Source organism: Onychomys torridus, chromosome 22, assembly GCF_903995425.1.
Source record: "Onychomys torridus chromosome 22, mOncTor1.1, whole genome shotgun sequence".
Lineage (NCBI taxonomy): Eukaryota > Metazoa > Chordata > Mammalia > Rodentia > Cricetidae > Onychomys > Onychomys torridus.
The window spans coordinates 18,390,171-18,415,865 of record NC_050464.1 but is presented as its reverse complement, the minus strand read 5'-3'; the positions used below and the strand labels follow the sequence as shown (position 1 = coordinate 18,415,865).

The following is a 25,695-nucleotide window of genomic DNA, read 5'->3' as shown; positions in this document are numbered from 1 at the left end:
TCCCAGCACTTGGGAGGCAGAGGCAGGTCGATCTCTGTGAGTTCGAGGACAGCCTTCTCTACAAAGTGAGTTCCAGGACAGGTTCCAAAAGCTACACAGAGAAATTCCGTCTCGAAAAACCAAACCAAACCAAAACAAAACAAAACAAAAAACAAAAACAAAACAAAAAAACCTAAATAGGGCTGGAGAGATGGCTCAGTGTGTTAGAGCACTGACTTCTGTCCCGTACCACCTGGGTTCAATTCCCAGCAATCTGAACTACCTGAGACTCTGTCTCAACACAAATAAATACTCAATTTAGTTATAATTGCGTTCAGGAGCTGAAGAGATGGCTCGGAGGTTAAGAGCGTTTGTTGCTCTTGCAGAGGACCTTGGTTCAGTACCGAACACCCACATGGTGCCTCACAACCATCCGTAACTCCTCTGGAATTAGGCACGCTTATAGTGCATAGACACACATGCAGGAAAAAAAAAATTGTGGTTCATTGGGGCCAGGGAAGTTTCCTATCATACAGTTAGTGTGCTGTTGTGGGAAAAATAATGTTTTCAGAGTACTAACTCCAGGACAGGGGAGAATATCGGATAAGTGGGCCCGGGGGATTACCATCCCACTGTGCCAACAGCCATGCGGATTAAACCAGAGACTGTATGTATGGGAAGCAACAACAAATTAATCAACCTAGATTCAAAATCAGGGGAGACGGAGAAACGACCTCAGGTGGCCAGGTGGGAAGTCACACCGGGCGGGCGAGGGGGGGGGGTGCTCTAGTTGGACAAACCCCACCGGGAACCTCCAGGGCCCCCTAGGGGACCCCAAAACAAGCTACAATCCAGCTGACACCCTTGCCACACCCCGGCCAGCAGGCAGGAATTTGCCCCTGTGACCTCCCCAGGCACACTCCTGTCACCATGGCGACCGGCTTTAGGGAACAAGCGGCCCGATTGTCCCTGCCCAGCAGGGCAGGTGAAACCCTGGTCACGTGACCGATACTGAGCCAGGTGCGGTTAAGAGGACACTCGCCGTCTTCCAGCTTTAACCCGTTCCACGCCCGCCCGCCCGCCGCCAGGGTGCAGTGTCTCTGCCTCCCCGCCAGCCATACACACACCTCTTTGGTCCTTTGGGTCTACAGCCAGAAGGGAGGGCAGGGATGAAATTATGAGGGCCCTAGACTAGGTAGAAGAAGGAATCTGGGAAGGAAGCTTCGCTTCCGTTTCTTTCTTTCCTTCGGGGTTAAAATAATGATAGCCTGAGCAAGATGGCTCAGCGGTAATGACATGAGTTCGAATCTTGGGATGTACATGGAAGGAGAGAACTGATCACCACCTCTTGTCCTCTGACTCCGCACATAGATACACAATAATGGATAAATAATAGATAGGTAGATGATAGATAGATAGATAGATACATAGATAGATACATAGATACATAGATACATAGATAGATAGTAAAATAAAATAAGGATGAGGCCCTCCTCAAGTATATTATCAGGGTTAGGAGCTATGGCTCAGTAGTATGGGGGAGAATGGATCTGAGCATGTCTGAGTTGCTGGAAGCCAACTCACTTAAACTCTCTGACTTAGCCACCAAGCTGGGAAAGGGTGGGCAGCTCTGAATTGACCTTTCCCCAACAGGCTACCCTCAGAGTCTTGCTGCCCAGGGAGCTTTACACCTCTTCCCTGCCCCCGCCCACTACTTTCTCTGGAATGTTCACTTGGGACCTTCAAACCAACTGGTTTTTCTGCTTGCCAGGTTCGGCCTTGAGTGAGCCATGTGACCACAAGCTTTAGGGCCCAGGACTCTGCATGTCCTCAAAGCCACTCACTCTGACTGTAGAACTAGGCTATTTGGCTCTTGGGCATGTGGTCAAAGGTTGTGTGCCAGGTTGGGGTGAGCTGGCTAGACAGAAGGTTGACTCTCACACTGTTTAACAACAGTACCCTTTCCCAACAGAACTATGAACCCATTGGCTCTGGGGGCTGGTGAGATGGCTCAGTGGAAAAAGGCGCTTGCTGCCAAGGCTAATGACATGAGTTCGATCCCTGGAATCCATGTGGAGGAAGAAGAGAACAGAGACTCCTTCATGGTGTCTTCTGATCTCCACAGGCATGCTGTGAGACCTGAGTATCCACACATACACAGAGAGAGACATGCACACACAGACACATAGAGACACACAAACATATCACAAACATAAAAAATACATGTAAAAAAAGGTTTTGAAACTACATCTAGGCTGGAGAGATGGCTCAGTGGTTAAGAGCACTTGATGCTCTTCCAGAGGTCCTGAGTTCAATTCCCAGCAACCACATGGTAATAGGATCAGATTCCTCCTGATGTGCATGAAGACAGAGCACTCATATATATGAATAAATAAATCTTTAAAACACACACACACACACACACACACACACACACACACACACACACACAAAATACATCTAAGGGACCAGGTCATGGTGGCCCAGAACTTTAATCCCAGCATTTAGGAGGCAGAGGCAGGCAAATCTCTGTTAGTTCGAGGCCAGCCTGGTCTACCATGTAAGTTCCAGGTCAGCCAGGGCTACACAAAGAAAGCTTGTCTCTAAACACACACACACAAAAAACAAAACAAAACAAAACAAAACAAAACAAAAAAACAAAAAAAAAAAAATGAAAAAAGGGGGCTGGAGAGATGGTTCAGTGGGTTAAGAGCTCCTGTAGCTCTTTCAGAGGACCTAGGTTCAATCCCCAGCATCCCACAAGGGGGCTCACAACCATCTGTGTTCCAGGGAATCCAACAGTGTCTTCTGGCCTCTCTGGGCACCACACATACACATGGTACACAGACATATATGCAGGCAAAATACCCATACGCATCAAATAAAAATAGATAAATCTGGGGTTGGGGATTTTGCTCAGTGGTAGAGTGCTTGCCTCCGGGTCCTCAGCTGGGCAGAGGGGAGAATAGATAAATCTAAAAGCAAATTCAAGGAAAGGAAAGATCCCAGCACTCGGGAGGCAGAGGCAGGTGGATCTCTGTGAGTTCGAGGCCAGCCTGGTCTACAGAGTGAGATCCAGGATAGCCAGGGCTACACAGAGAAACCCTGTCTTACAAAGAAAGGGGGGCGGTGGTTTCTAGTCCTTGAATCATACAGGGCTCAGGTGTCCTGAAACCCTAATAACTCTCTGCAGACAGCATAGAGATCACCCTAAGCCTGGTAAGGGTCCCTTGTGAGTTCAGGATAGAACAAAACAGCTGCCGGTCCCCTTCCGCAGTGGGATGGAGTCCGGGAGTTGGTGTACAGCGTGTTTCAGCCCTGCCCTGAGGGCAGAGGAGGCGCCAATATATCTTCGGTTAGTCTTAGTGTCTCCTGATAGTGGGCACTTGACCAGACACCCCAGCAAAATTTGCCTAAGTATTTCTCCAGTGCTCTTAAGTACTCCATTTGTGTGTGTGTGTGTGTGTGTGTGTGTGTGTGTGTGTGTGTGTTGGGATGGGGGACTGAGTCTAGAGTTTGAACCCAGGGAGTCATGAATTCTAGGCAAACACTCTCCCACTGAGCTATATTTTTGCCTTTTGGGTTTGTTTGTTTGTTTTGTGAGACAGGGTCTCTCTAGGTAGCCCTGGCTATCCTGGAACTCACTCGGTAGATCAGGCTGTGCATCACAAGCATGCAGTGCCCATGGAGGCCAGAAAAGGGCATCAGATCCCCTGGAACTGGAGTTATAGACACTTGTGAGCTGCTGTGTGGGTGCTTGGAAATGAACCCAGTTCTGCCGGAAGAACAGCCAGAACTCTTAACTGCTGGACTGCTGGGCCATCTCCCCAGCCCTTTGGGGATACTGCAGTAAAATCATATATATATATATATTTTTTTTTTTGAGCTGAGGATGGAACCCAGGGCCTTGTGCTTGCTAGGTAAGCACTCTACCATTGAGTTAAATCCCCAACCCTGTAAAATCGTATTTTTGTAGCAGATGAACAAAATATACTTGGGTCCTCAGAGAACCCCTGGGCCAGGATGGACACAGGGAAGATATTGCTCTAGAACTGCATATAGACAAATACTTGTCGAACACAGGCTAGAAATGATGAGTGTCTGGGATGGTTGGAGATAGAGATGGCAGTTAACCTTGGGCCCTAAAAGATATATAAGACAGGGGTTAGGTTTGGTGGCACAGGTCTATAATCCCAATTATTGATGGGGCTGGGTGAGAGGATCACATGTTCAAGGCCAGTATGGACTGCTGAATAAAAACTTGTCTCGGCAGGGCGGTCGGTGGTCGTGCACACCTTTAATCCCAGCAATCAGGAGGCAGAAGCAAATGAATCTCTGTGAATTCGAGGCCAGCCTGGTCTACAAAGTGAATTCCTGACAGCCAGGGCTACACAAAGAACCTTCCACTCACCAAAAAAAAAAAAAAAAAAAAAAAAAGACTGTCTCAAAATAAAAAGAGAGCTACAAGGCCCTAAGTACAGTCCCCAGTACCATTCAAAATAAAAAGATGGGCTAAAGTGATGGCCGGGTGGTTAAGAGCAGTGCCTGCTCTTGCAGAAGACCCAGGTTTGATTCCTAGCACCCATATGGTGGCTCTCAATGGTAATTCCAGTCCCAGAGGATCTGATGTCCTATTTTGGTACATTCAGGCACCAGACGCGCAGAGACACATGCAGGTAAAATATATATACACATAACATAAAATAAAGTAAAAAAAAAAAAAAAATTAAAAGGTCATACAATCTCAAGGAAAAAAGCCACGTGTTTTCTATCATATTGGGAATCTAGTCAATAATATGTGTGTGTATGCAAACACACACGTGGGACTAGCATAACACACAGGGAAGAACAAGAAAGCCTAAGCATACGGGCGTGAGGAAGGACTGAATGCGGGTAAAAGACCAGGGTTATGAAGAGGATATAAAGATAATCGTTTCTCTAGGTTTTGTTGTTGTTGTTTTTGTTTTGTTTTGTTTTGTTTTTGAGAGACAGGGTTTCTCTGTGTAGCTTTGGAGCCTGTCCTGGAACTCACTCTGTAGAACCAGGCTGGCCTCGAACTCATACAGATCTATCTGCCTGTCTCTGCGTCCCCAGCGCTGGGATTTAAAGGCATGTGCCACTGCCCGGCTGTTTCTCTAGTTCTAAATCTGTCATGGATTTTTTTGTTTGTTTGTTTGTTTTGTTTTGGTGGTGAATAAGTGCGTAAAGTATATCTGATACTGAAAATACAAAATTTAATGTGACACTCCACAGCCCCTGTTTCAAATGCTTATCATAACTGTATAGAAGCTCATTGAGTTGTGTAGACTTGGGGTCTTGCTAATTTTGGTATGTGATGTTTTAATTTATTTGCAAGATTTTTATAATAAAGTTAATAATTTAAAAATTGGGGCTACAGAGATGGCTCAGTGAATGTCCTGCCAAAGGACTCAGGTTCAATTCCCAGCAACCACATGGTGACTCACAACGATGTACAATGAGATCTGGTGCCCTCTTCTGTCCTGCAGGCAAACATGCAGACATAATGCATAATATATAAGTATACATAATAAATGAATAAATAAATCTAAAACCAAACACGAACAAAAAACAGTTGTCAGGTACAGTGACACACACCTTTAATGTCGGCACTGAGGAGACAGAGGCTGGTGACTCTCTGTGAGTTTGAGGCCAGCCTGGTCTACATAACAAGTTCCAGAAACAAAAGGGCTGGAGAGATGGCTCAGTGGTTAAGAGCACGCACTGCTCTTGCAATACCCACAGGGTGACTCACAACCACCTGTAACTCCAGCTCCAGGGGAGCCTATTCCTGTTCTGAACTCTCTGAAAACACAAGGTACAAATGCAGTACACGTGACAAAAAAGCAAGAAAAACACTCATACACATAAAGTAAAACACATAAAGTAAAACATACTCTACTACGCAACTAGCAAGGCAAAAGGGGAATCCAACGGCTTGGTGTCTGGCTGGGGACTCTGGGAAGGATCCAACCAGAGGGCTTGAAGCCTATGGGAAACTTAACTTGTAAAAACGACTTTTCCGGGGCTGGAGATCTGGCTTAAGAGCACTGCTTGCTCTTCCAAAGGTCCAGAGTTCAATTCCCAGCAACCACATGGTGGCTCACAACCATCTGTAATGAGATCTGGTGCCTTCTTCTGGCCTGCAGGGATGCATGCAGACAGAATACTGTGTACATAATAAATAAACAACAACAAAAAGCAAACAACGACTTTCCCTAGCCTACGAGGGGCAGAAGGCAGGGTCCCTGTTGGAAGTGATTTCAGTGCGGAATGGGGTGCCTTCTGGGGGTGAGAGGATTGCTACTCTCTGCTGGTAAATGGCAAGTTACTAGTCCGGCTCTTTCTTGATTTCTTTTTTCTTTTCTTTGAGACAGTTTCTCTATGTAGTCCTGGCTGTCCTTATATACACCAGGCTGGCCTTGAACTCACAGAGAACCGCTTGCCCAAGCGCTGGGATTAAAGGCTTGAGCCGCCTCACCCAGCCCAGGGCCATTTCTATTCAGTGCAATAACTATATACAAATCCCTGGCTAAGGGTTTGATCTTGGTCTTTCAAATGATCTGCATCAGAAACAGAAGACCGGACCAAGACTCTCTGGTTCTGCCTGTTGGACCAATCTTTTGCCCTTTCTGCACTTCGATTTACCAATTTAAGTAAAGACGATCGAAGTGACCTCGAGAGCCTCTTCCAGCTTTTTCTTGAGGGGACTTCGGGGAAACAAAGCATTCATGGTCTGGGGAGCATGGCAGGACCCCCAGCTGTGGAGCACGGCGCCACCAAGCTGGCAGGAGCTGGAACAAGAGCCACTCCTGGCGTCTCCTGCTCAGGCCGGAGGCTCAGAGAGCATGGCATCCACCCAGGGCGGTGCCTGAGGATGGAGGAGCCCGCCAAGTGGGGTCTGCTCCTTGCCAGGGACACGCCCACATTTGTTCCTTGACCCTCTAATCAAAGTAGGGGAGTCTAGAATAGACTACGGGCCACTTAAAAGCTGGGGCGTGGTCTACGACGTAGCCAAGGCGCTCCCGGAGGTGCGCACAGACCAGCCAGGATTACGTAATGGTTGCAAGAGGTGGGGCCAAGAGTCTTGAGTGGCTCCGCCCAGAGCGTGGCCAAGGAGACAAGTTCTGGGCGCTACAGCATCTTAAGGGTTTGCAAAATCAAGCAAGGGACCAACCAGGTTCTCTTGTGGCTCCGCCCACAGTAGGGCATGACCTAGGGAAGCAGAGCTCGCAGAGGCACAGAAGGTGGGAATTACGTCTTGATGCAAGGGGTGGTCCCCGAGTCTCCCGTGGCTCCGCCCAAGACGTGGCCGAGGAGCTCCTCTCCAGATGCCCGATCGTGGCTACGACGATTGGAGTGATGGTACAAAGAACAGGCCAATGGGGTGGCCCCTCCCAGGGCGTGGCAGGGGCTCACAGGTCTGAAGGGTATTGTGTAATGCCCAGGAGGCGGGGCCAACCCATGTGATACCGCCCTGGTCCTGGCAAGGATCTCGTCTCTAGGCGCCTCGTAGTGTGTGCAGGAATTGAGTAATTGTGCAAGTGGAGCAGGGCTAGTGTTGGATGGCTACGCCCATCGCGTAATCAAGGCAGTTAGTCCTCCAGACCAGGTTCCCAGCGGCTTCAAGAATTGCGTAATACGCAAGGGCCGGCTCTTCTGGAGGCTCCGCCCCAGGGCGTGATCAAGAAGCTCCTGCATTGGGTAATGGTGCAAGGAGGGGGCTGCGGGATTACGTTAGGCCACGTGACCTAGAGTGACGCCTCGACGGGGTGGGGGGGGGCAGGAAGATAGGCGGAGCCCTAGTTGCAAACGAGCAGGGCTCTGGGAGGCGGAGCGTGCCGCGGGACATCCCTAGGAAGCACCTTCTATAGGCCGCAAGTGACGGCATGCTCCACTGGGCGCGAGCGTGGAGGGTCCCCCGTGGGAAGCTTGGTGCCTCCTCTCCCAGATGCTCGGCGGTGCCCGGTGCCTTCAGTAGCAGCCACAGTAGTGGCCAAGGAAACGCCGATCCGAGGTCAGTCAAGGACACGGGGAAGATGGTACTCCTCTGGTCCTCCTCGCACGCGGCCCGGTTGGCCCCGCCCCTCCCTTGGCCTCGCCCCTTCTCACCTTTACCCTCCCCTTTCTCCACGGTGGCCCCCACTTTCCAGGCCGCTGCCGCTGTCCTATAACCTTCTAGATGGAGAGGCGACACTCCCGGCCATCGTCTTTTTGCATGGACTCTTTGGCAGTAAAACCAACTTCAACTCCATTGCCAAGGCCATGGTCCAGAGGACCGGCAGGAGGGTGAGCTTCCGGGTGGGGCGGGGCTGGGGTGGGCGGGGGCTAAGGGGGAAGTCTGAGGGTAGTGGACTTAGCTTCAGCCTCTCAGATCTGGGCTCAAGCTGGTAAGTGGGAAATTTTCAGTGCGCTGTAACCCGGAAAACATCTTCGAAGAGGCCAGGTTCTGCAGGGTGCCTTCTAGATCTGTAACATTTAGGTTACAGATCTCCACCCGTCCCTCTGTCGGGTCCCAAAGAAACTCAGGACAAATGGCTACATGTGGTGCCTGTTAGCATCCCGGAGTGCACACTGGCTGCCAAGCTCACTCAGTACCAGTGGCTCCACTGCCCTTGTACCACCCCTACCATAAACTTGTCCAGCCCAGGGGCTTCCCTTCTCTTCCCTTCCCTTCCCCCAGCTTCTCTTTCCTGTATAATCCATGCGCTCTCTTGGTTCTCTTGGTCTGAGGCTCCTCTCTTGGTCCTCTCGCCTCCACACAAGTTGTCGTTTGACCGCCACATGCACACCATAGCATGTGCGCACACACATGCTTGCGTACACATCTATATACGTATAGATGTGTATAATAAAAATCAAGGAATATGTTGGATAGCAACTAGGGAAGATATTCAAGATTGACCTCTGGCTTCTACGGGCACATGACAATGTACACACATACACACACACACACACACACACACACACACACACACACACACAATTATGTCCCCAGACTCATCTCCCTGGCTGCTTCAGAGTCGCTACCAGGCTTTTCATTGTCTACAATCAGAGTAACACCATTCCTCCCATTTCACCCCCCACACACCCCAGGTGTTGACAGTGGATGCTCGGAACCACGGTGACAGTCCCCACAGTCCAGATGCAAGCTACGAGGCCATGAGTCAGGACCTTCAGGGCCTCCTGCCACAGCTGGGCCTGGTGCCCTGCGTCCTCGTTGGCCACAGCATGGGAGGAAAGACAGCCATGCTTCTGGCCCTGCAGAGGGTGAGCTGCATCTCTCGGGGACTTCCTCAGACATCACTGCAAACCTTAAGTGACCTACTGATTCTGTGGAACACATCTGTGCCCGTGGATGGCCAGGCTTCAGCAACTGTGCTAGAGGCTTGGTGAGCTCATCTGGGACCCTTTCTTGTCTGATTCTGTCTTCTAGCCGGATGTTGTGGAAAGATTGGTCGCTGTGGACATAAGCCCAGTGGGAACCACACCTGGATCCTGCCTCGAAAGCTACATAGCGGCCATGAAAGCGGCTGATCTCCCGGAGAAGGTGCGGCACTCCGAGGCCCGAAAACTGGTAGATGAACAACTTAGCTCCACTGTCAAGGTGATACATGCTATCCCCTTTCCTCCACCCCCATGGTGTAGACTTAAGACACATGTCGGGCCGCTCACAACTGCCTGATCCACCCACCATAGGACCCAACCATTCGGCGGTTCCTGCTCAATAACCTTGTGGAGATAGACGGGCAATTCTCCTGGAGAGTGAACTTGGATACTTTAGCTCAGTATTTGGACAAGATTTTGACCTTCCCACAGCAACTTGAATCCTACTCAGGGCCAACTCTCTTTCTGCGTGGTGGGAATTCTAGATATATACAGTAAGTCAGTGTGGGGCCGATAGGAAGGAGTATGCCTTATCCACCCCCAGCTGTGGGAGTCTGTTTGGGTCAGGGAGGGCTTGGGTGTGCGCATGGGGTATCTGGGAGCCTGGCAACACCACTGGACATGTAGATTCATGTAACTCTTGTTCTCTCCCATTCATATTCTCTCTCTCTCTCTCTCTCTCTCTCTCTCTCTCTCTCTTTCTCTCTCTCTCTCTCCCTCTCCCTCCCTCCCTCCCTCCCTCCATCGTCTTCTTTAACCCCTTCACTATGGTGGCCAGACCCAGCCACCACTCAGAGATTAGGCGTCTCTTTCCTAAAGCCCAGATTCAGACTGTGCCTAATGCTGGCCACTGGGTCCACAGTGACAAACCCCAGGACTTCATAGATGCTCTCAGCAGCTTCTTGGCCTAAGAAGTGGCTCCTTGGAAGAGCAGACAGGGAACTCTGGGCTTGGCATCCTTGTGACCTGTCCCCTGGCTTCTGCACAGAAAAACTCAGGTGGGCACGGAGAGGGCATGGGTACAGAGGTAGCCCAACACTTTAATGAATAAAGTTGGTTCTCTTAACGTACTGGGATCCGTTTTCACCACCATCGTCCCCACTGACTCCAGGAGAGGTGGATCCGGGAGCCCCTGCCAGCACTGGCGTTCTCTTGTGTGCCCAGAGCGCCCCTGGACTCCTCCTGCAGTTGACTCTGCACCCGCTCTTGAACCACAAGCTGCATGTCTTCCTGGGGACAAGAGAGAGAGCAGGGGCAAGGCCGTCCCCAGGGACGGGAGGGGTGCCCTCCAAGCCGCCCGTGTCAGAGGCCCTACCCTACCTCCCAGGCCTCCACTTCCTGCTTCAGCCTCAGTTTCTCCTGTAGGACTTCCAGCAGCTGAGCCTCCACGGTACGCAACCTGGCTCTGCAGGACTGCAGCTCAGCTTCCACAGCGCGTTTCCTGCAGGTGGCAGGGACAGCAGCAGGGGGTTTCTAGTGGGATGTCTGGAGTCCCTTTCCTCTCCTGTAGCAGGAGTGAGCCCCCCCAACCCCCCCACCCCGGTCTGAAGTTTCTCTCACTTAGCAATGGCTTCATCCCGTTCCTGCAGGACTTGCTCCAGGGAAGGCTCTGCCCGGGTGTCCCCCAGTGCTCCAGCCGCTTGGGATTCTGGGTTCTGTTGGAGGATAAGGGTGGAGGAGGCAGTGATCTGGGGCTTGTCTGAATGAGAAGCCCCACCCTGGGTACCTCTGCCCTGGCCTTGACCCTGTCCCGTTATTTCCACCTAGTCTTACCACCCGCTGCCTCCAGGGGGCGCTCCACCCTCATCTTGTAAAGCTCTAGGAGAACCTTCGTCGGGCTGGCTGGGAAGTAGGCCAGGGGACTCTGGGCCTTACTCAGGAACAGCAAGCAAGGCCCCTTGGCCAGGTTCAGCAGAATGGACAGAGTGTTTGGAACTCCCAGAGAGAAAGGGTTTCCTACACTGTCCTCAGGAAATCATAGGGGGGATACGTACCTTTCAGTGTCCCTAGAGAGGTGGCCAGGTGACTGAGGCTCTTGTCAGCTGGTTGTGGCTAACAGAAGACAGAGCCCTTTGCCCTTCCAAGCAGGGCACTCCCTAGCAGACTCCACCTACTGAAGAACAATCCAGGGCAAGGAGCAAGTACACCTCCCTCCTCACACCTTGGAACACCTCAGGCCTTCCCCCAAGTCTTGCCTTCCTCTGTCCCTAGGGGGCGCTCCACTGGTGTCTTGCTATAGCCATGGAGGGACAATCTTGACTTGGTTTAGGACTCTGCAAGGCTGAGCATGAGGCAGTCCTCCAGCAGGAGGGTTGACTCTTTGCTAGCCCTTCAAGGCATAATCCTAACCCCCAACTCAGAAGGGAAAAGAAAAATCCCAAGGCATCCTTACCAATTTCTTGAATATTCACTTTCCGCTATTTTATTGCTAGTACACCCGAAACATGCAGGACCAGGCAGACTCTAACTGAACTACATTTGCAAGATGAGGGAATTTTGTTTGCTTGCTTGCTTGTCCGTTTTGAGACAAGGCTTCTCTATGTTACAGCCCTGGCTGCCCTGGAACTCTCTCTGTAGACCAGGCTGGCCTCAAACATAGAAGTCCCCCTGCCCCTGCCTCCTAAGTGCTGGGATGGTGCAAGTCTTTAGTTCCAGCACTTTCAGCACTCAGGAGGCAGAGGCAGGTGGATCTCTGTGAGTTCGAGGCCAGCCTGGTCTACAGAGTGAGTTCTAGGACAGCCAGGGCTGTTACACAGAGAAAACCTGTCTTGAAAATAAAAAAATAAATAAAAAAGGAATAGAAATCTAATAAGGTATGAAACATCCTACCCAGTTGTCCTCTCTCTCAACCCAGAATAATGTGTAACCTGTGAGTTTTCGTGACCTTGACAGGTAAACTGCTCTGTCATTTGGGTGGGTCCAGATTTCCTTTTGATTGGACCATTGTTTTGTGCCTCCACCATAAACATCCCAGAAATGCGGCTCTTTTCTGACACTGTCCAGTGTGATTCAAACCATGGCATATGAATGTCAGTCACCTGATGTAGATGTTTAGACCATGTTGGTGGAGGGAAGGTATTTTTGAGACTTTGAGCATCGTTTTCCTCTTATTTCTTTGTATAATGCTAGGTAAGGAATGAACACAGGCTCTTGCACATGCTAGGCAAGTGTTCTGCTGCCTAGCCACGCCTCATACCCTCACTGGGGGATCCTAGGCAGGTGCTCTACCACTGAGCCACACCCCAGCCCCTCACTGGGGGATTCTAGGCAGGTGCTCCACTGAGCCACACCCCAGCCCCTCACTGGGGGATTCTAGGCAGGTGCTCTACCACTGAGCCACACCCCAGCCCCTCACTGGGGGATCCTAGGCAGGTGCTCTATCACTGAGCCACACTCACAGCTCATAGAATATTCTTTTGTGTCTTTGAGCATCTCAGCATCCTTGGATTAGTTGGTGGTAGAGATTCTTGAACCAGTATCTCCAAGGATAGCTGTACTTAGAGCCCATGATGAGGTGGCCATTAGATGGCTCATTGCCATTTGGTGGGTGCATTTCTACATCCAGATGTCCATTTTCACATCTGTATAGTTTTTTGTTGGTGGTGGTGGTGGTGGTTTTTTTTTTTTTTTTTTTTTTTTTTTTTTTTTTTTTTTTTTTTTTTTTTTTTGAGACAGGGTTTCTCTGTGTAGCTCAAGCTGTCCTGGAACTCACTCTGTATTCCAGGCTGGTCTTGAACTCACAGAGATCTGCCTGCCTGAGTGCTGGGATTAAAGGCGTGTGCTACCACCGCCTGGCCTGTGTAGTTACTGGTCTCCATAGATTACACATTTGTTTACATCTTGCTGTCCAGAGCGGCATATGCCCCCCTAACCTTTCCCCTTTCTGTATTTTTATTTCCCTTCTTCAAAGAGCCAGAAACAGAGCCAGCAAGGTGGCTAAGCAGGTAAGTGTGCCCGCTGCCGATCCTAGAGACCGGAGTGTCACCCCTTGGGATCCACAGGCTCCAGACATGACACGTTATGACAGTAGCTGTGCAAAGCAGAAGTGTAAACGAAGGGTCTGAACGAACTCTCACTCACAAGCCAAGGAAATGGAACAGCCCTGCCCTTTAATGCCCACACACTGTGGCTCATGCATGACTGCGTGTGCGCGTACACACACACACTAATAAAGTTAAGTTACCCCCCCCAAAAAAGGAGAAACAGCTTGTCATCAATATCTCATAATTTGTTCATTTGTCTAGTATGTTCCTAGTATTTCCATGGGACTGATTTATTTGTTTGTTTGTTTGTTTCAGTTTTTCGAGGCAGAGTTTCTCTGTGTAGCCTTGACTGCCCTGGAACTCTCTCTCTGTGTAGACTAGGCTGACCTCAGAGATCTGTCTGCCTCTGCCTCCCGAGTGCTGAGCTTAAAGGTATGTGCCACCACCCCCCACTAGCGTGTGTGTGTGTGTGTGTGTGTGTGTGTGTGTGTGTGTGTGTGTGTGTATTCATGTGCCCTACAAACATTTAGCACCTGCTCTGATCTAGCCATGTGTCCTGGTGATGGGAGGAAAAACAGACAGGATTTCACAGTCTTGGGGACACTCACATTCTAGTGACACAGACACTAAAGTGAAGCAGCCGCTGTAAGGCATGCCTGAAATCGTGGAGCTCAGGAGGCTGTCACGAAGATCGGACTGGAGACACAGGTCAGCAATTAAGAGCACATCCTGCTCTTGCAGAGGATCCGAGTTCAGTTGCCAGCACCTAAGACAGGCAGCTCACAACTGCCTGTGACTCTAGCTCCGAGGAATTTGACATTCTCTCTGGCCTCCGGGAGAAGGGTGTGGGGGGTGGTACTAAGCATTATGACCATATGCAAACCGTAGCCAGTGTTGGCCTAGGAGAGGATCTGATGTGGTCTCCCTCATAGATAGCGTGGAGGTCATATGCACTATTAGCCACCTCTGGTCCTGGTTATGGGAGCTTGGGGAAGCCCCTGGCCATGTAAATAGCACAAGGGTTATCTAGACTATTAAGTATGTCCAGTCCTGAAATGGAGCCTGGGGAAGCCTTTGGGCACACAGGTAGGACTGGGGTTACCTAGGCTATTAGCCACTTCTGTCCCCAGCCTTCGGGATGAAAAATGGGTTATGTATCTTCTGTCTTGAGAAGACAACCCTTTTTGTTTCCTGGTTTCCCTAGTGCAATCTGTGAGCACAAGGACCTTTGCACTCCCAACAAAGAGCACTGGAGAGGACCCTAGTCAGGTGCCAGCACCCACGTCACATAGCTTTCATTTATTTGTAACTCCAGTTCCCAGTGATCCGACGCCCTCTTCTGGCCTCCTGCACTCATAGGCACATACCCAGACACAAACAAAATAAATAAATCCTTAAAAATATTTTTGATGGCTGGGCAGGGGCTCACACCTTTAATCCCAGCACTCGGGAGGCAGAGCCAGGCTGATCTCTGTGAGTTCGAGGCCAGCCTGGGCTACAGAGCGAGTTCCAGGACAGGCTCCAAAGCTACACAGAGAAACCCTGTCTTAAAAAAAACAAAACATATGTGTGTGTGTGTGTGTGTGTGTGTGTGTGTGTGTGTGTGTGTGTAGCTTTGCGCCTTTCCTGGAACTCACTCTCTAGCCCAGGCTGGCATCAAACTCACAGAGATCAGCCTGGCTCTGCCTCCCGAGTGCTTGGATTAAAGGCATGTGCCACCACCGCCCGGCACAAAAATATATATATTTTTTAAAAGATGTGGTTTTTAACTTTTTGTTTTGTTTTGAGACAGGGTTTCTCTCTGTAGCCCTGGCTGTCCTGGAATTTGCTCTGTAGACCAGACTAACCTTGAACTCAGAGGTCCACATGCCTCTGCCTCCTGAATACTGAGATTAAAGATGGGCACCACCTGGGTTGGGAATTTAGCTCAGTGGTAGAGCACTTGCCTAGCAAGCGCAGGTCCTGGGTTCGATCCTCAGCTAAAAAAAGAAAAAAAAAATGATGGGTGCTACCATTGCCTAGCCCAAGATATGATTTTTTTACGGTCAGCATTTTCTTTCATCAGCTTGGTACAGTACGTGATTTTTTTTTTTTTTTAAGCTGAAGATCGAACCCAGGGCCTTGTGCTTGCTAGGCAAGCGCTCTACCACTGAGCTAAATCCCCAACCCCAGTACATGATTTTTAAATATTTAAATTTTCAATATTTTAACTACTTCTAAGTGGGGAATCAATTATTCATCTTCTTTTAAATGAAAATATTGGGCCAAATTTCTTTCAGTCTTATCCGTAGGAAAAAGGAGGAAATACATTTATATCCAGAACTGGTGGGATTTTGGCCAAAACACCATCTCATAAGTCACACTCCAGTAGCAAGGGTCGCCTCCTGGCTGCCCATCTATCTCCCGTCCTCTCTTCCTGCCTCTTCCTCAGGCCTTGAAGTTGAGCTGGAAGGTGGTGGCAGATTAATGATGAACTGTGATGGAGGGCAGCAGAGAGAGCAAGTGCCGCTGTTTGGAGGCGTGGGGGGCGGGCGTCGTGCCAGTAGAACAGGGAATCGGAGTGTGTGTGTGTTGGGGGGGGGGTGCTTTCAGAGTCATCTAACTCTTAGGACCTGAACCAAACAGTCTTTATCTGTAAGATGGAGCCAAAGGGGATCTGCCAGACAGGGCCACAGCAGGAGATTGAATACTGCACCGGAGACTGGAGAATTGTGTTTTCTCTCAAAGGTGGCTAGCCTGTCAAGGAGCAATATTCCATAAACCTTCCCCATCTTGAAACTCTTGCATGCTGGATGGTTTTATGTCAACTTGACACTAGCTAGAGTCATCTGAGAGGAGGAGACCTCAATTAAGAAAATGCCTCCATAAGGTCAAGCTGTAAGCAAGACTGTAGGGCGTTTTCTTTCTTTCTTTCTTTCTTTCTTTCTTTCTTTCTTTCTTTCTTTTTTCTTTCTTTCTTTCTTTCTTCCTTCCTTCCTTTCTTTCTTTCTCTCCTTTCTTCCTTCCTTCTTTCTTTTCTTTTTTTCTTTTTTCTTTTTCTTTTTGTTTTTTCAAGACAGGGTTTCTCTGTGTAGCTTTGTGGCTTTCCTGGAACTAGCTCTGTAGACCAAACTGGCCTCGAACTCAGAGATCCACCTGCCTCTACCTTCTGAGTGCTGGGATTAAAGACTGTGCCACCACTCCCAGCTGGGCATTTTCCTAATTCATGGGGGGAAGGCGCTGCTCATGGTGAGTCCTGGGTTCTGTAAGAAAGCAGGGCTGGGTGGTGGCAGTGGCTTTTAATCACAATACTCGGGAGGCAGAGGCAGGTGAATCTTTGTGAGTTTGAGGCCAGCCTGGTCTACAGAGCTACTTCCAGGACAATCGGGGCTACACAGAGAAACCTTGTCTTGAAAAAGAAAACAAAACAAAAAAGCAGGCTGAACAAGCCATGAGAGCAAGCCGGTAAGCCACACCCCTCCACAGCCTCTGCCTGAGTTCCTGCCTCCAGCTTCCTGCCCTGTTTGAGTTCTGTCCTGACTTCCTTCAATGTCAGGTGGCTCACAATTACTTGTAATTCCAGCTCCAGGGGACGCAGCGCACTCATCTAGACTCCAAAGGCATCCATGACACATAAACTAAAAACAAAACCAGAAAACAATAAAATAAATGCCTCCGGGATGTAGCTCAGAGGTAGAGCAGAGTTTAGAATTCTGCCAGTGAGGAGCTACGGGTGTGGCTCAGTAGTAGGGTGCGTGTGTGAGGCTCTGGGGTTTTACCCCCGACGCTAAAAAAACATATGGGGGAAAGAAGCTTCCTTCTCCTCCTCCAGGTGCGTACACTCCCTGGGCTTCTCTGTTTTCCTCTTGTCACTGTCAGATGACACCGCCACCAGCTGGAGGGCTTCTGTCGCTGGTGATTTCATCCCAGACTCAGCACACAGGTGCAAGGAAAAGCAGCTGGACAAGCGAGGCAGTATCACCCTTGACCTGTAGGTGGCAGCAGCTCCCAACTAGAGATCCAATGAGCAGAACCCGCTCCTCCAAGGGCGTGAGATGGAACCTAGGGCGCTTGGCCATTCCCAGGGCTCCTTTGTAAAAATTCTGCTCATCTGACCCTGCAAGTGTTTTCTACTCACCCTATCGACACCTCGGGGATCAAGGGACACGACCCTTGACTGCGGTAGCACAGGCCCCTGGCGGCGGTAGCACAGGTCTGTAGTCCCAGCACTGGGGAGGTAAAGCTAAGGAAAAGGAATTCAGGAACATCCTTGGCTAGGTATCACCAGGTAGAGGCCAGCCTGCGGTCAATGAGACTCCGTGGCACACACAAAGAAACCGACTCTGTTGGTGACTTCCAGCCTGGCCCTCACCTGAATTCCGGGGCACACCTGTGCGCTAGCTTTCCCATTGGACAGTGATGGGGAGCGCAAAATGACAGTTCCAACCTTAGACCACATCATCCCCACTCTGCAGCATCCGGCTTCCTCTCCATCCCGTGTCTCTCTCCCTGTGAGACAGTCACCCTAAGTAGTTCCGGATATTCTGGAACTCACTACGTAAACAAAGCTGACCTTGAACTTAGTGCTCTCCTGTATTTGCCTTCCCAGGGTTGGGGTAACCGGTGTGAGTGACATACAGCTTTTTTTTTTTTTTTAAATGCATGGGTATTTTGCCTAATTCTCCCGGAAGCCAGAGGGGGTCCCCTGAGCTGCCCATGTGGGAGCTGAGAATCAACCCCAGGTCTTCTGAAAGAGCAGCGAATGCTCTCAACTGATGACTTAACTCTCCAGCCCCTCTGTAGTAAATTTTTTTGTTTTGTTTTGTTTTTCCAAGACAGGGTTTCTCTGTGTAGCTTTGGTGCCTGTCCTGGATCTCACTCTGTAGCCCAGACTGTCCTCGAACTCACAGAGATCCACCTGGCTCTGCCTCCCTAAAGGCATGCGCCACTACCGCCTGGCTTGTAGTAATATATTTTAAGGTGTGTTACCTTTGTTTATGTTGCATTTGTTTAACTCTGTGAAGCTGTTACTGTGTCTGTCTAACACACCTGGTGGTCTAATAAAGAAGTGAACGGCCAATGGCAAGGCAGGAGAAAGGATAGGCGGGGCTGGCAGGCAGAGAGACTATATAGAAGAAAACTGAGGAGAGATGAGGCAGCCAGGGAAGGAGGAGGACTCCAGGGACCAGCCACCGAGCTACATAGCCAGCCAAGGAGTAAGAGCAAGATTTACAGAAGTAAGAGAACAGGAAAAGCCCAGAGGCAAAAGGTAGTCAGGATAGAATAAGTTAAGAAAAGCTGGCAAGAAACTAAGCCAAGCTAAGGCCAGGCATTGATTGATAATTAAAAAAAAAAAAAGCCTCCATGTGCGATTTACCTGGGACTGGGTGGTGCCCTCCCCGACAAGAAAGAGAGTAAAAACAACCAACAATATAATGGCATTCCAACGTGGGCCCTTATTTCCACGCAGGACTTAAGAAAGCTGAGTTTAAAAAAATAATAATAATAACGGCCCCTTTAAGAGTCCCGGCCAGACAGATTCTGCTGGTCACTGAGCCCTTTGAGCAGCTACTACATTATTAGGAACAAAAACCTAAGTAAAAATGCCTGCCACAGTGCAGGCATTGGCATTCTAGAGATTCAGGAAGTTCCTGAATGAAGTTCCTGGTCAGACAAACCTCAGACTGGCCGTGGAGCATCACACTTGGCTTTCAGACCGGAGAAGTGGGAGGAGCCATTTCAGAGCCAGCTGCGGAGAATCCAGGGGTAGGTTAAAGGTTTGCTCCTGCAGGGCAGTGGTGGAGCACGCCTTTAATCCAAGCACTTGGGAGGCAGAGCCAGGAGGATCTCTGTGAGTTCGAGGCCAGCCTGGTCTACAGAGCAAGATCCAGGACAGGCTCCAAAACTACACAGAGAAACCCTGTCTCAGAAAAAAAAAAAAAAAAAAAAAAAGTTTGCTCACACAGTCAAAAAAGGCTGAAAATACACAATAAAAGAGGTCCAGATTGGGAAAAAAAAATCTCTAAGCAAGTTATAGTGTATTTAACAATATGCTTAGGCTTAAGAAAAGGAATGGGGGGGGGGTTGGGGATGTAGCTCAGTAGTGGAGTGCTTGCCTAGCAAGTGCAAGGCCCTGGGTTCGGTCCTCAGCTCTTAGAAAGAATGGGAGGGGGAAAAAGCCACATAGAGATGGGAAATACACAGGGAGTTTGGATCCTGTATATTGTATTGATTTTGAATTTTTTGAATGGTCATAAGCAAACAAGAGCTGCTAAGAGACATGGAATTGAAAGAGAGGCTGTTGAAATAAACCATCCTGGGGCTGGAGAGGTGGCTCAGAGGTTAAGAGCACTGGCTGCTATTCCAGAGGTCCTGAGTTCAATTCCTAGCAACCACATGGTGGCTCACAACCATTTGTATTGAGATCTGGTGCCCTCTTCTGACCTGCAGACATACATGCAGACAGAACACTATACATAATAAAGAAATCTTTAAAAGAAAAAAAAAGAAAGAAAGAAACTGCTAAAAAAAATTTAAAAAGACAAAGAGGCAAGTTGGCACAGAGATAGGAATTATATAATAAAGGTTTTTTTTTTAAAAAAGCACTTGATGAACAATAGCAGAGGTTGATCTCACACAAACCACTCTAAACACACACACACACACACACACACACACACACACACACACACACACACACCAGGGCAGAGGAGACAGAGGGAGATTTACATTGTAATTCTCAAGCCAGGACTGATGGCTGGTGCCTGTAATCTTCCTCCCTTGGGAGACTGACACAGGATGATTGCACCAAGTTTGGGGCGTCTGAGTGGGCTACATAGTGAGTTTAGGCCAGCTTCGAAGAGGTTAGGAATGAAATTCCATAGAGAGCTCCTTAGAATCCCCCAGTGAGGGGCTGGGGTGTGGCTCAGTGGTAGAGCACCTGCCTAGAATCCCCCAGTGAGGGGCTGGGGTATGGCTCAGTGGTAGAGCCCCTGCCTAGAATCCCCCAGTGAGGGGCTGGGGTGTGGCTCAGCGGTAGAGCTCCTGCCTAGAATCCCCTAGTGAGGGGCTGGGGTGTGGTTCAGTGGTAGAGCCCCTGCCTAGGATCCCCAGTGAGGGGCTGGGGTGTGGCTCAGTGGTAGAGCACCTCCCTAGAATCCCCTAGTGAATGAATAGGTCATGGTTCTGCAGCAGAGTACTTGCTAGTCACAAAAAAAAAAAAAAAGTTTAATATGAAGTGCACACTTTCATTTCTTCCTTCATTTTTCATGCTAACATTTAACATGTCCACATGAGTGATGTTGGCAAGGTACTGTGGCTTTCTCTGGAAGCAGCTGTGTCTCATTTTCCTAAAGTCTGCATTCAGCCAGACACTGAGTTCTGAGGACATAGCCATGACACAGTACTGACTCTCCCTAAACACAGGAAACCTGCTAGATCAGGGGCCGGGCAGCTCCCCCTGTCAGTCAAATGGGCCCCATGGAGCACACCCGGTAGAGATGACCAAAGTGGAGTGGTACACTGAACCTCCACGCCAGCACTCAGGAGTCTGAGGCAGGAGGATGTTAACTTTGAAGCTAGCCTGGACGAGACGGTGTGTTCCAGCAATATGAGGGGCTAGCTCAAAATACAAAAGGGAGGTGGGGCTGGGCATGTAATTCAGTTGGTAGAGTGCTTGCCTAGCATGCATGAAACACTGGGTTCCATCTACAGCGGTGCATGAAATGGGAGTGATGGTACACATCTGTAGCCCCAGCTCTTGGGAGGTGGAATATTGATTGTACAGCACTGTCTTCTGAGCCAGCCTATCACCATCTTCAGGAGCTGGGCTGGGCCTGTTCATAACATCATCCCAGATGGGCTTGTTGACTGTAGAACCTTCCTCATAGAAGGGGGAGCAGAGAGGTTCATGGGACCCTCACCTGCGTATCCAGGCATTCCTCCCATCCAGTTGGATATATAATTCTGCCCTCGTGTGGAGCGTAGGGGGGAGGGTGTTTTAGGGAAGGGCTAGAGTCTTTTTTTTTTTTTTTTTTTTTGGAGCTGAGGACCAAACCCAGGGCCAAGGCAACTGCTCTACCACTCAGCTAAATCCCTAACCCTGGCTAGAGTCTGAATGTGGGGAGACCTAAGGGAACGGACACCATCCATGCAACCACGTGAAAACCATCATCCCAACTAAGCAGACTTACCAGTGTGGCCTTTTGGGGAGAAGCATCCATACACCTGTAAGAGATCCCTCCCCCATGCCCTGTAAGGCCCAGAGACTCGGTGATGTCCCAGGGTCAACTTTGCTGGCACCATACCTTGGTCTGTTTGGGGGACCTTATAGTGGGGGAAGCAATTTTAGCAGAGGCAGGAAGATCAAGGAGTCAATATCTTTAGCTACACAGCAAGTTTGAGGCCAACTTGCGATACAAGAGATCCTTTCTTTAAACACACACACACACACACACACACACACACACACACACACACACACACAATGAGATGGCTCATTGAATGCAGGCATTTGCTGCCAAGCCTGATGACCTGGGTTTGATCTCTGTGACCCACATGGTGGAATCGGAATACCGGCCCCTGCAAGTTGTCCTTGACTTCTCTAAGTCTGCTGTGGTATTACCATGCACACAAATAAATGATATTAAAAATAAAATATAGCAGAATGTTGACGTCTGGACAACTGGGAAGGATGGTTGTCTCCCACGCCAGGCCACATTTATCTCCTGTCAGATTTTCTAGGGAGAAAGGAAAGGCTGAACCAGCGTCCCAGCCTGCCTGCCAGCCAGCCGTCTAACCTTCGCTGAAAGTCTGGGAGAGGCGCCAGGGCCAGACACAGCGGGCAGCAGGCGGCTGGATCGGATCCAGACCATGCCTTGGTAACCCTAAGGTACAAAGAGGTATGAGTGTGCTTGGCTTGGGGTCAAGAAAGCCTGAGACCATTCACACAGAAGATCAGCAGCAGGGGGTGGGAAGATGAGGAGTTAGGAAGTGTGTGTGTGTGTGTGTGTGTGTGTGTGTGTGTGTGTGTGTCTACTCTGTAACAAGATGCTGGCAGGGGACTAAAAGATACATGTCTGCCGACTGGCACACCATTCACATTTCTCCACAGGTCCTGCTTTCCCCTGGGCCCGGGTCTGAACAGCCTGCAGCTTCCACACAGGATATAAAACATCAGGCCTGGCATTTGAACTCTGGAGTAGAGAGAGGCATGAGGAAAGGGGGGGGGTAGGGGGTAGGGAAGCTTTTTTTTTTTCTTCCAAGAAAGAGTTTCTCTGTGTAGCCCTGGCTATTCTGGAACTCGCTCTGTAGCCCAGGGTGGCCTTGAACTCGTGGAGAACTACCTGCTTCTGCCTCTTGAGTGCTGGGATTAAAGGCACATGCCATAATTGCCTGGCTAAACGTTTTTGTTTGTTTGTTTTTGTTTTGTTTTGTTGAATACACTGCTTGCATGTGTTAGGGTCCAAGAGAAGCCCCCAAGAAAGACCAACAGTCCCCCAAGAAAGACCAACAGTCACTTATGCAATTTAGCAAGAGCGTTTATTTCCAGCATGATGGGGTAGCAAATAGTGACCCCAAAGGAGAGTTGCAAGCGCCTTTTAAGCACAGTTAGGGGAATTCCAGGGAGGAGGGCTTAATCTGGTGCTGATTGGTGGAGGAAAGATTAGTCTGGGAGCTGATTGGTGGGAGGCTGTAGGGCCCATTGGTTGTGATGGGGTGTAGTGTTTAGGGGCTTATTGAGGAGAGGGTAGAGAAAGCTAGCTTTAGCTAGCAAAAGTCTTGATGGGGCATCTGCTGAGCCACAGAAGGGGTTTGGGGTGCCTGCTGAGGCGGCAGGAGGCTGGGGGTGGGCACCTGTTGATTGATTGCCCCTAAGTTGTGGTTTTCCTGAGAATTGCTTGCTCAGCTCCAGCCTGTTCTAGTGAACAGAAACTAAGCCAGGAGAGCCTGTTATGGCCCCGGTTCTGCCACCTACCTGGCTGGTCCTTTCACTTGTAGGCCTGCATGCCAGAAGATGGCATCAGATCCCATTATAGATGGTTCTGAGCCACCATGTGGTTGCTGGGAATTGAACTCATGACCTCTGCAAGAGCAGCCAGTGCTTTTAACCGCGGCTGGCCAAACATTTTTATCTTTATTATTGTGTGTAAAGAGAGAGTCAGTGGTCCTGAATCCAATGGAAGAGTTGAGAAACCCTGGGACAGGACGCAAGGTCCCGGTCTGGACAGAAGGATGTTCAGAGAGGTGGGAAGGCTGAGGATGGACCGCTCTAGAGAGGGATTTTTATATTGTTTTATTTTATATTCACTCATCCCCCTGCCTCCTTTGTGTGTCATAGAGCTCAGAGGATAACGTATAAGAGTTGATTCTCTCCTTCCATTACGTGGGTCCCAGGAATAGAACTCAGATTTTTTAGGCTTGGTGGCAAGCACCTTTGCAGGTTCAGCCATCTCAGGACAGGATGGAGGTCGGGATTTTGACTTGTGGAAGAGAGGGGATGCTAGAGGTCGTGAGGTAGTCCATTCAGGACGGGACTTTCAAACCAGGCAGGGAGGCTCATGCCTGCAAACCCTGGACTCTCCAGGCAGAGGCAGAAGCAGGAGTTCAAGGATAGCCTGGGCTACACAATCCTTTAAAACAAAGTGGGTGTCTACTCCAGCAAATCCAGGGGATGGGAAGGGCTCTGAGGGTCAGGATCCAGGATCTGTATTAGAGAGACTGGGTGGTTGAGCAGAGGTGGGGGCTGGGGCAGGGGAGGGCGAGGGAGGGAGTTGGAGCCACGTCGAGGGAGAGATTACTCGCGGATGCGGGGAGGAGGTACCAGAACCCGATGGCTAGTTTTGTACCCTTTGGGCTCCCCGGGGGCGGAGCTCTGGGCGGGATCTATCCCGGCGCGGACGGATGATGGGCGTGGCCATCTGGGGTTGGGCTTGGGGGTCCCAGGGACTGGGGCGGGGCGCGGGCTGGCGCTGCGCAGCCGCGGGGCGGCATCCGCGCATGCGGGGCTCACTCGGCTGCAGCCGGCGCCTACTGCCACTCCCGGGAGCATGAAGGACCGAACCCAGGAGCTCCGCACGGTGAGTCCGATCCCCGCGCGCTTCTCGCCCCGCGCCCCGCAATTCTCCACTCGGCTCCCGCAGCCCACCGGGGCGTCCACAAGGTGACAGAGGGAGCCTTGCAAGCCTGGGGGACCCCCCGAGCCCCCTTGGGAGTCCCACCCCTCCGATCCACTTCGGGTCACGGACTGGAGCTCTTCAGCACCGGGGCTGATGGCTGGAACCTGGGGTCTTGAGGAACTTTTCGGGGCGCTTCTGTGTGGGGGCGATTGGAGGAGCTGTTATGGGGTTTCGGTGGCGGGATGCAAAATCGTGACCTGTTCCCCGCCCGCTTGTCACCGTCCTTGTACTGTCCCCTGGAGGCTGAGCCTCTCGTCTCCCCCACCCCCTGCCCAGAGTTCCCCTCCCAACTCCATCCTTGGGCGCGCTGCGGAATTGAGGCCGCCGGGTGGGGGTGGCCTCTGCGGGAGCTGTCTCTTGGGGCGCCCCATCACCTGTGGCTCCCATCACCTGTGGCTCCCGATCCGATCCACCCCTGTCGTTTTCGGGATACCCGGCTTACTCTGGATCAAAGGACTCAACCATACCTACCCTTAGTCCACCTTTGGGCTTCTAGGCAACCCAAGCTGGCGTTGCCCAGACCCTTCCTGGATTTCCAGCTCTAACGGCGGCGACCTGGATCTATTTTCCTACCTGTGTGACGGAGGCCTCTGGGGTGTGGCTCTCGGGGCGGGGTTTGGAGATGAGTAGAAGGCTGTAGAGTGGTTCTAAATTTGAACTATTATCTCTGAATCCTGAGACCCCAGTCCCCTACTCTTAACACACAGGGGAGCGTCCTTCCTCTGGTCTCAGACCGTAGAGGGACAGAAATTAAGCTAGCCCGAGGGAGGTTGAATAAGGGCACCTTATCAGGGTCTCTTATCCAGTTCCCCAGCTGACCATCCCCAGCGAGCTCCACCCATTGATTTCTGGGAACCCCCAGCGCCCCACTCCCACGCCAGCTGGGTGGCTTCCTAGATCGCTTCTCTTGTGCCCCACTTACAGCCTTTCATGGAAAGTTTTGTCTTTGTGCTTTTGACCTAATGACTGTGATTTCTGCTTGGCTTCTCCATTTGTGCCCAGATCTCCCTTACCATAATACCAACCATTATTTATGCTCTCCAGTCTTGCCCTTCCTCTTATTTTACCCTCAACCGACCCCCACCTGCCTTCAGACCTGGATTATTCTTGGCTGGGTACCCAGTGCCTCATCTATTTCAAAGGAAGCAGACAGTCTCTCATGTCATATATCG

The 25,695-nt window shown here is 50.4% G+C and overlaps 3 protein-coding genes across 4 annotated transcripts in view; 2 read left to right on the top strand and 1 right to left on the bottom strand.

The window, feature by feature from the left end:
* The first annotated feature begins 7,771 nt into the window (after nucleotides 1-7,771).
* Abhd11 (abhydrolase domain containing 11) lies at nucleotides 7,772-13,568 on the top strand. 2 transcript variants are annotated; one of them, XR_004943467.1, is made up of 7 exons: nucleotides 7,772-8,014; nucleotides 8,151-8,286; nucleotides 9,094-9,267; nucleotides 9,434-9,604; nucleotides 9,697-9,878; nucleotides 10,163-10,382; nucleotides 13,295-13,568. XR_004943467.1 is itself a non-coding variant. In XM_036171495.1 (6 exons), exons 1-6 carry the CDS (start codon nucleotides 7,887-7,889, stop codon nucleotides 10,293-10,295), a joined length of 924 nt encoding a protein of 307 aa, XP_036027388.1. In that variant the 5' UTR covers nucleotides 7,772-7,886; the 3' UTR covers nucleotides 10,296-10,454. The 2 variants fall into 2 exon arrangements, 1 of the variants encoding a protein (XP_036027388.1); XM_036171495.1 differs by lacking the exon at nucleotides 13,295-13,568 and having other exon boundaries at nucleotides 10,163-10,454.
* Nucleotides 10,405-24,346, bottom strand: LOC118572647. The gene is made up of 6 exons (XM_036172375.1): nucleotides 24,194-24,346; nucleotides 22,145-22,231; nucleotides 17,485-17,589; nucleotides 10,945-11,039; nucleotides 10,705-10,825; nucleotides 10,405-10,614 (listed from the first exon to the last, which is right to left on the bottom strand). Exons 1-6 carry the CDS (start codon nucleotides 24,344-24,346, stop codon nucleotides 10,468-10,470), a joined length of 708 nt encoding a protein of 235 aa, XP_036028268.1. The 3' UTR covers nucleotides 10,405-10,467.
* Stx1a (syntaxin 1A) overlaps nucleotides 24,302-25,695 on the top strand; it is a 28,462-nt gene continuing 27,068 nt past the window's right edge. Inside the window, exon 1 of the mRNA XM_036172482.1 lies at nucleotides 24,302-24,424. Within this exon, the coding sequence (XP_036028375.1) occupies nucleotides 24,395-24,424 (30 nt within the window). The 5' untranslated portion in view covers nucleotides 24,302-24,394. The remainder of the gene's footprint in view (nucleotides 24,425-25,695) is intronic.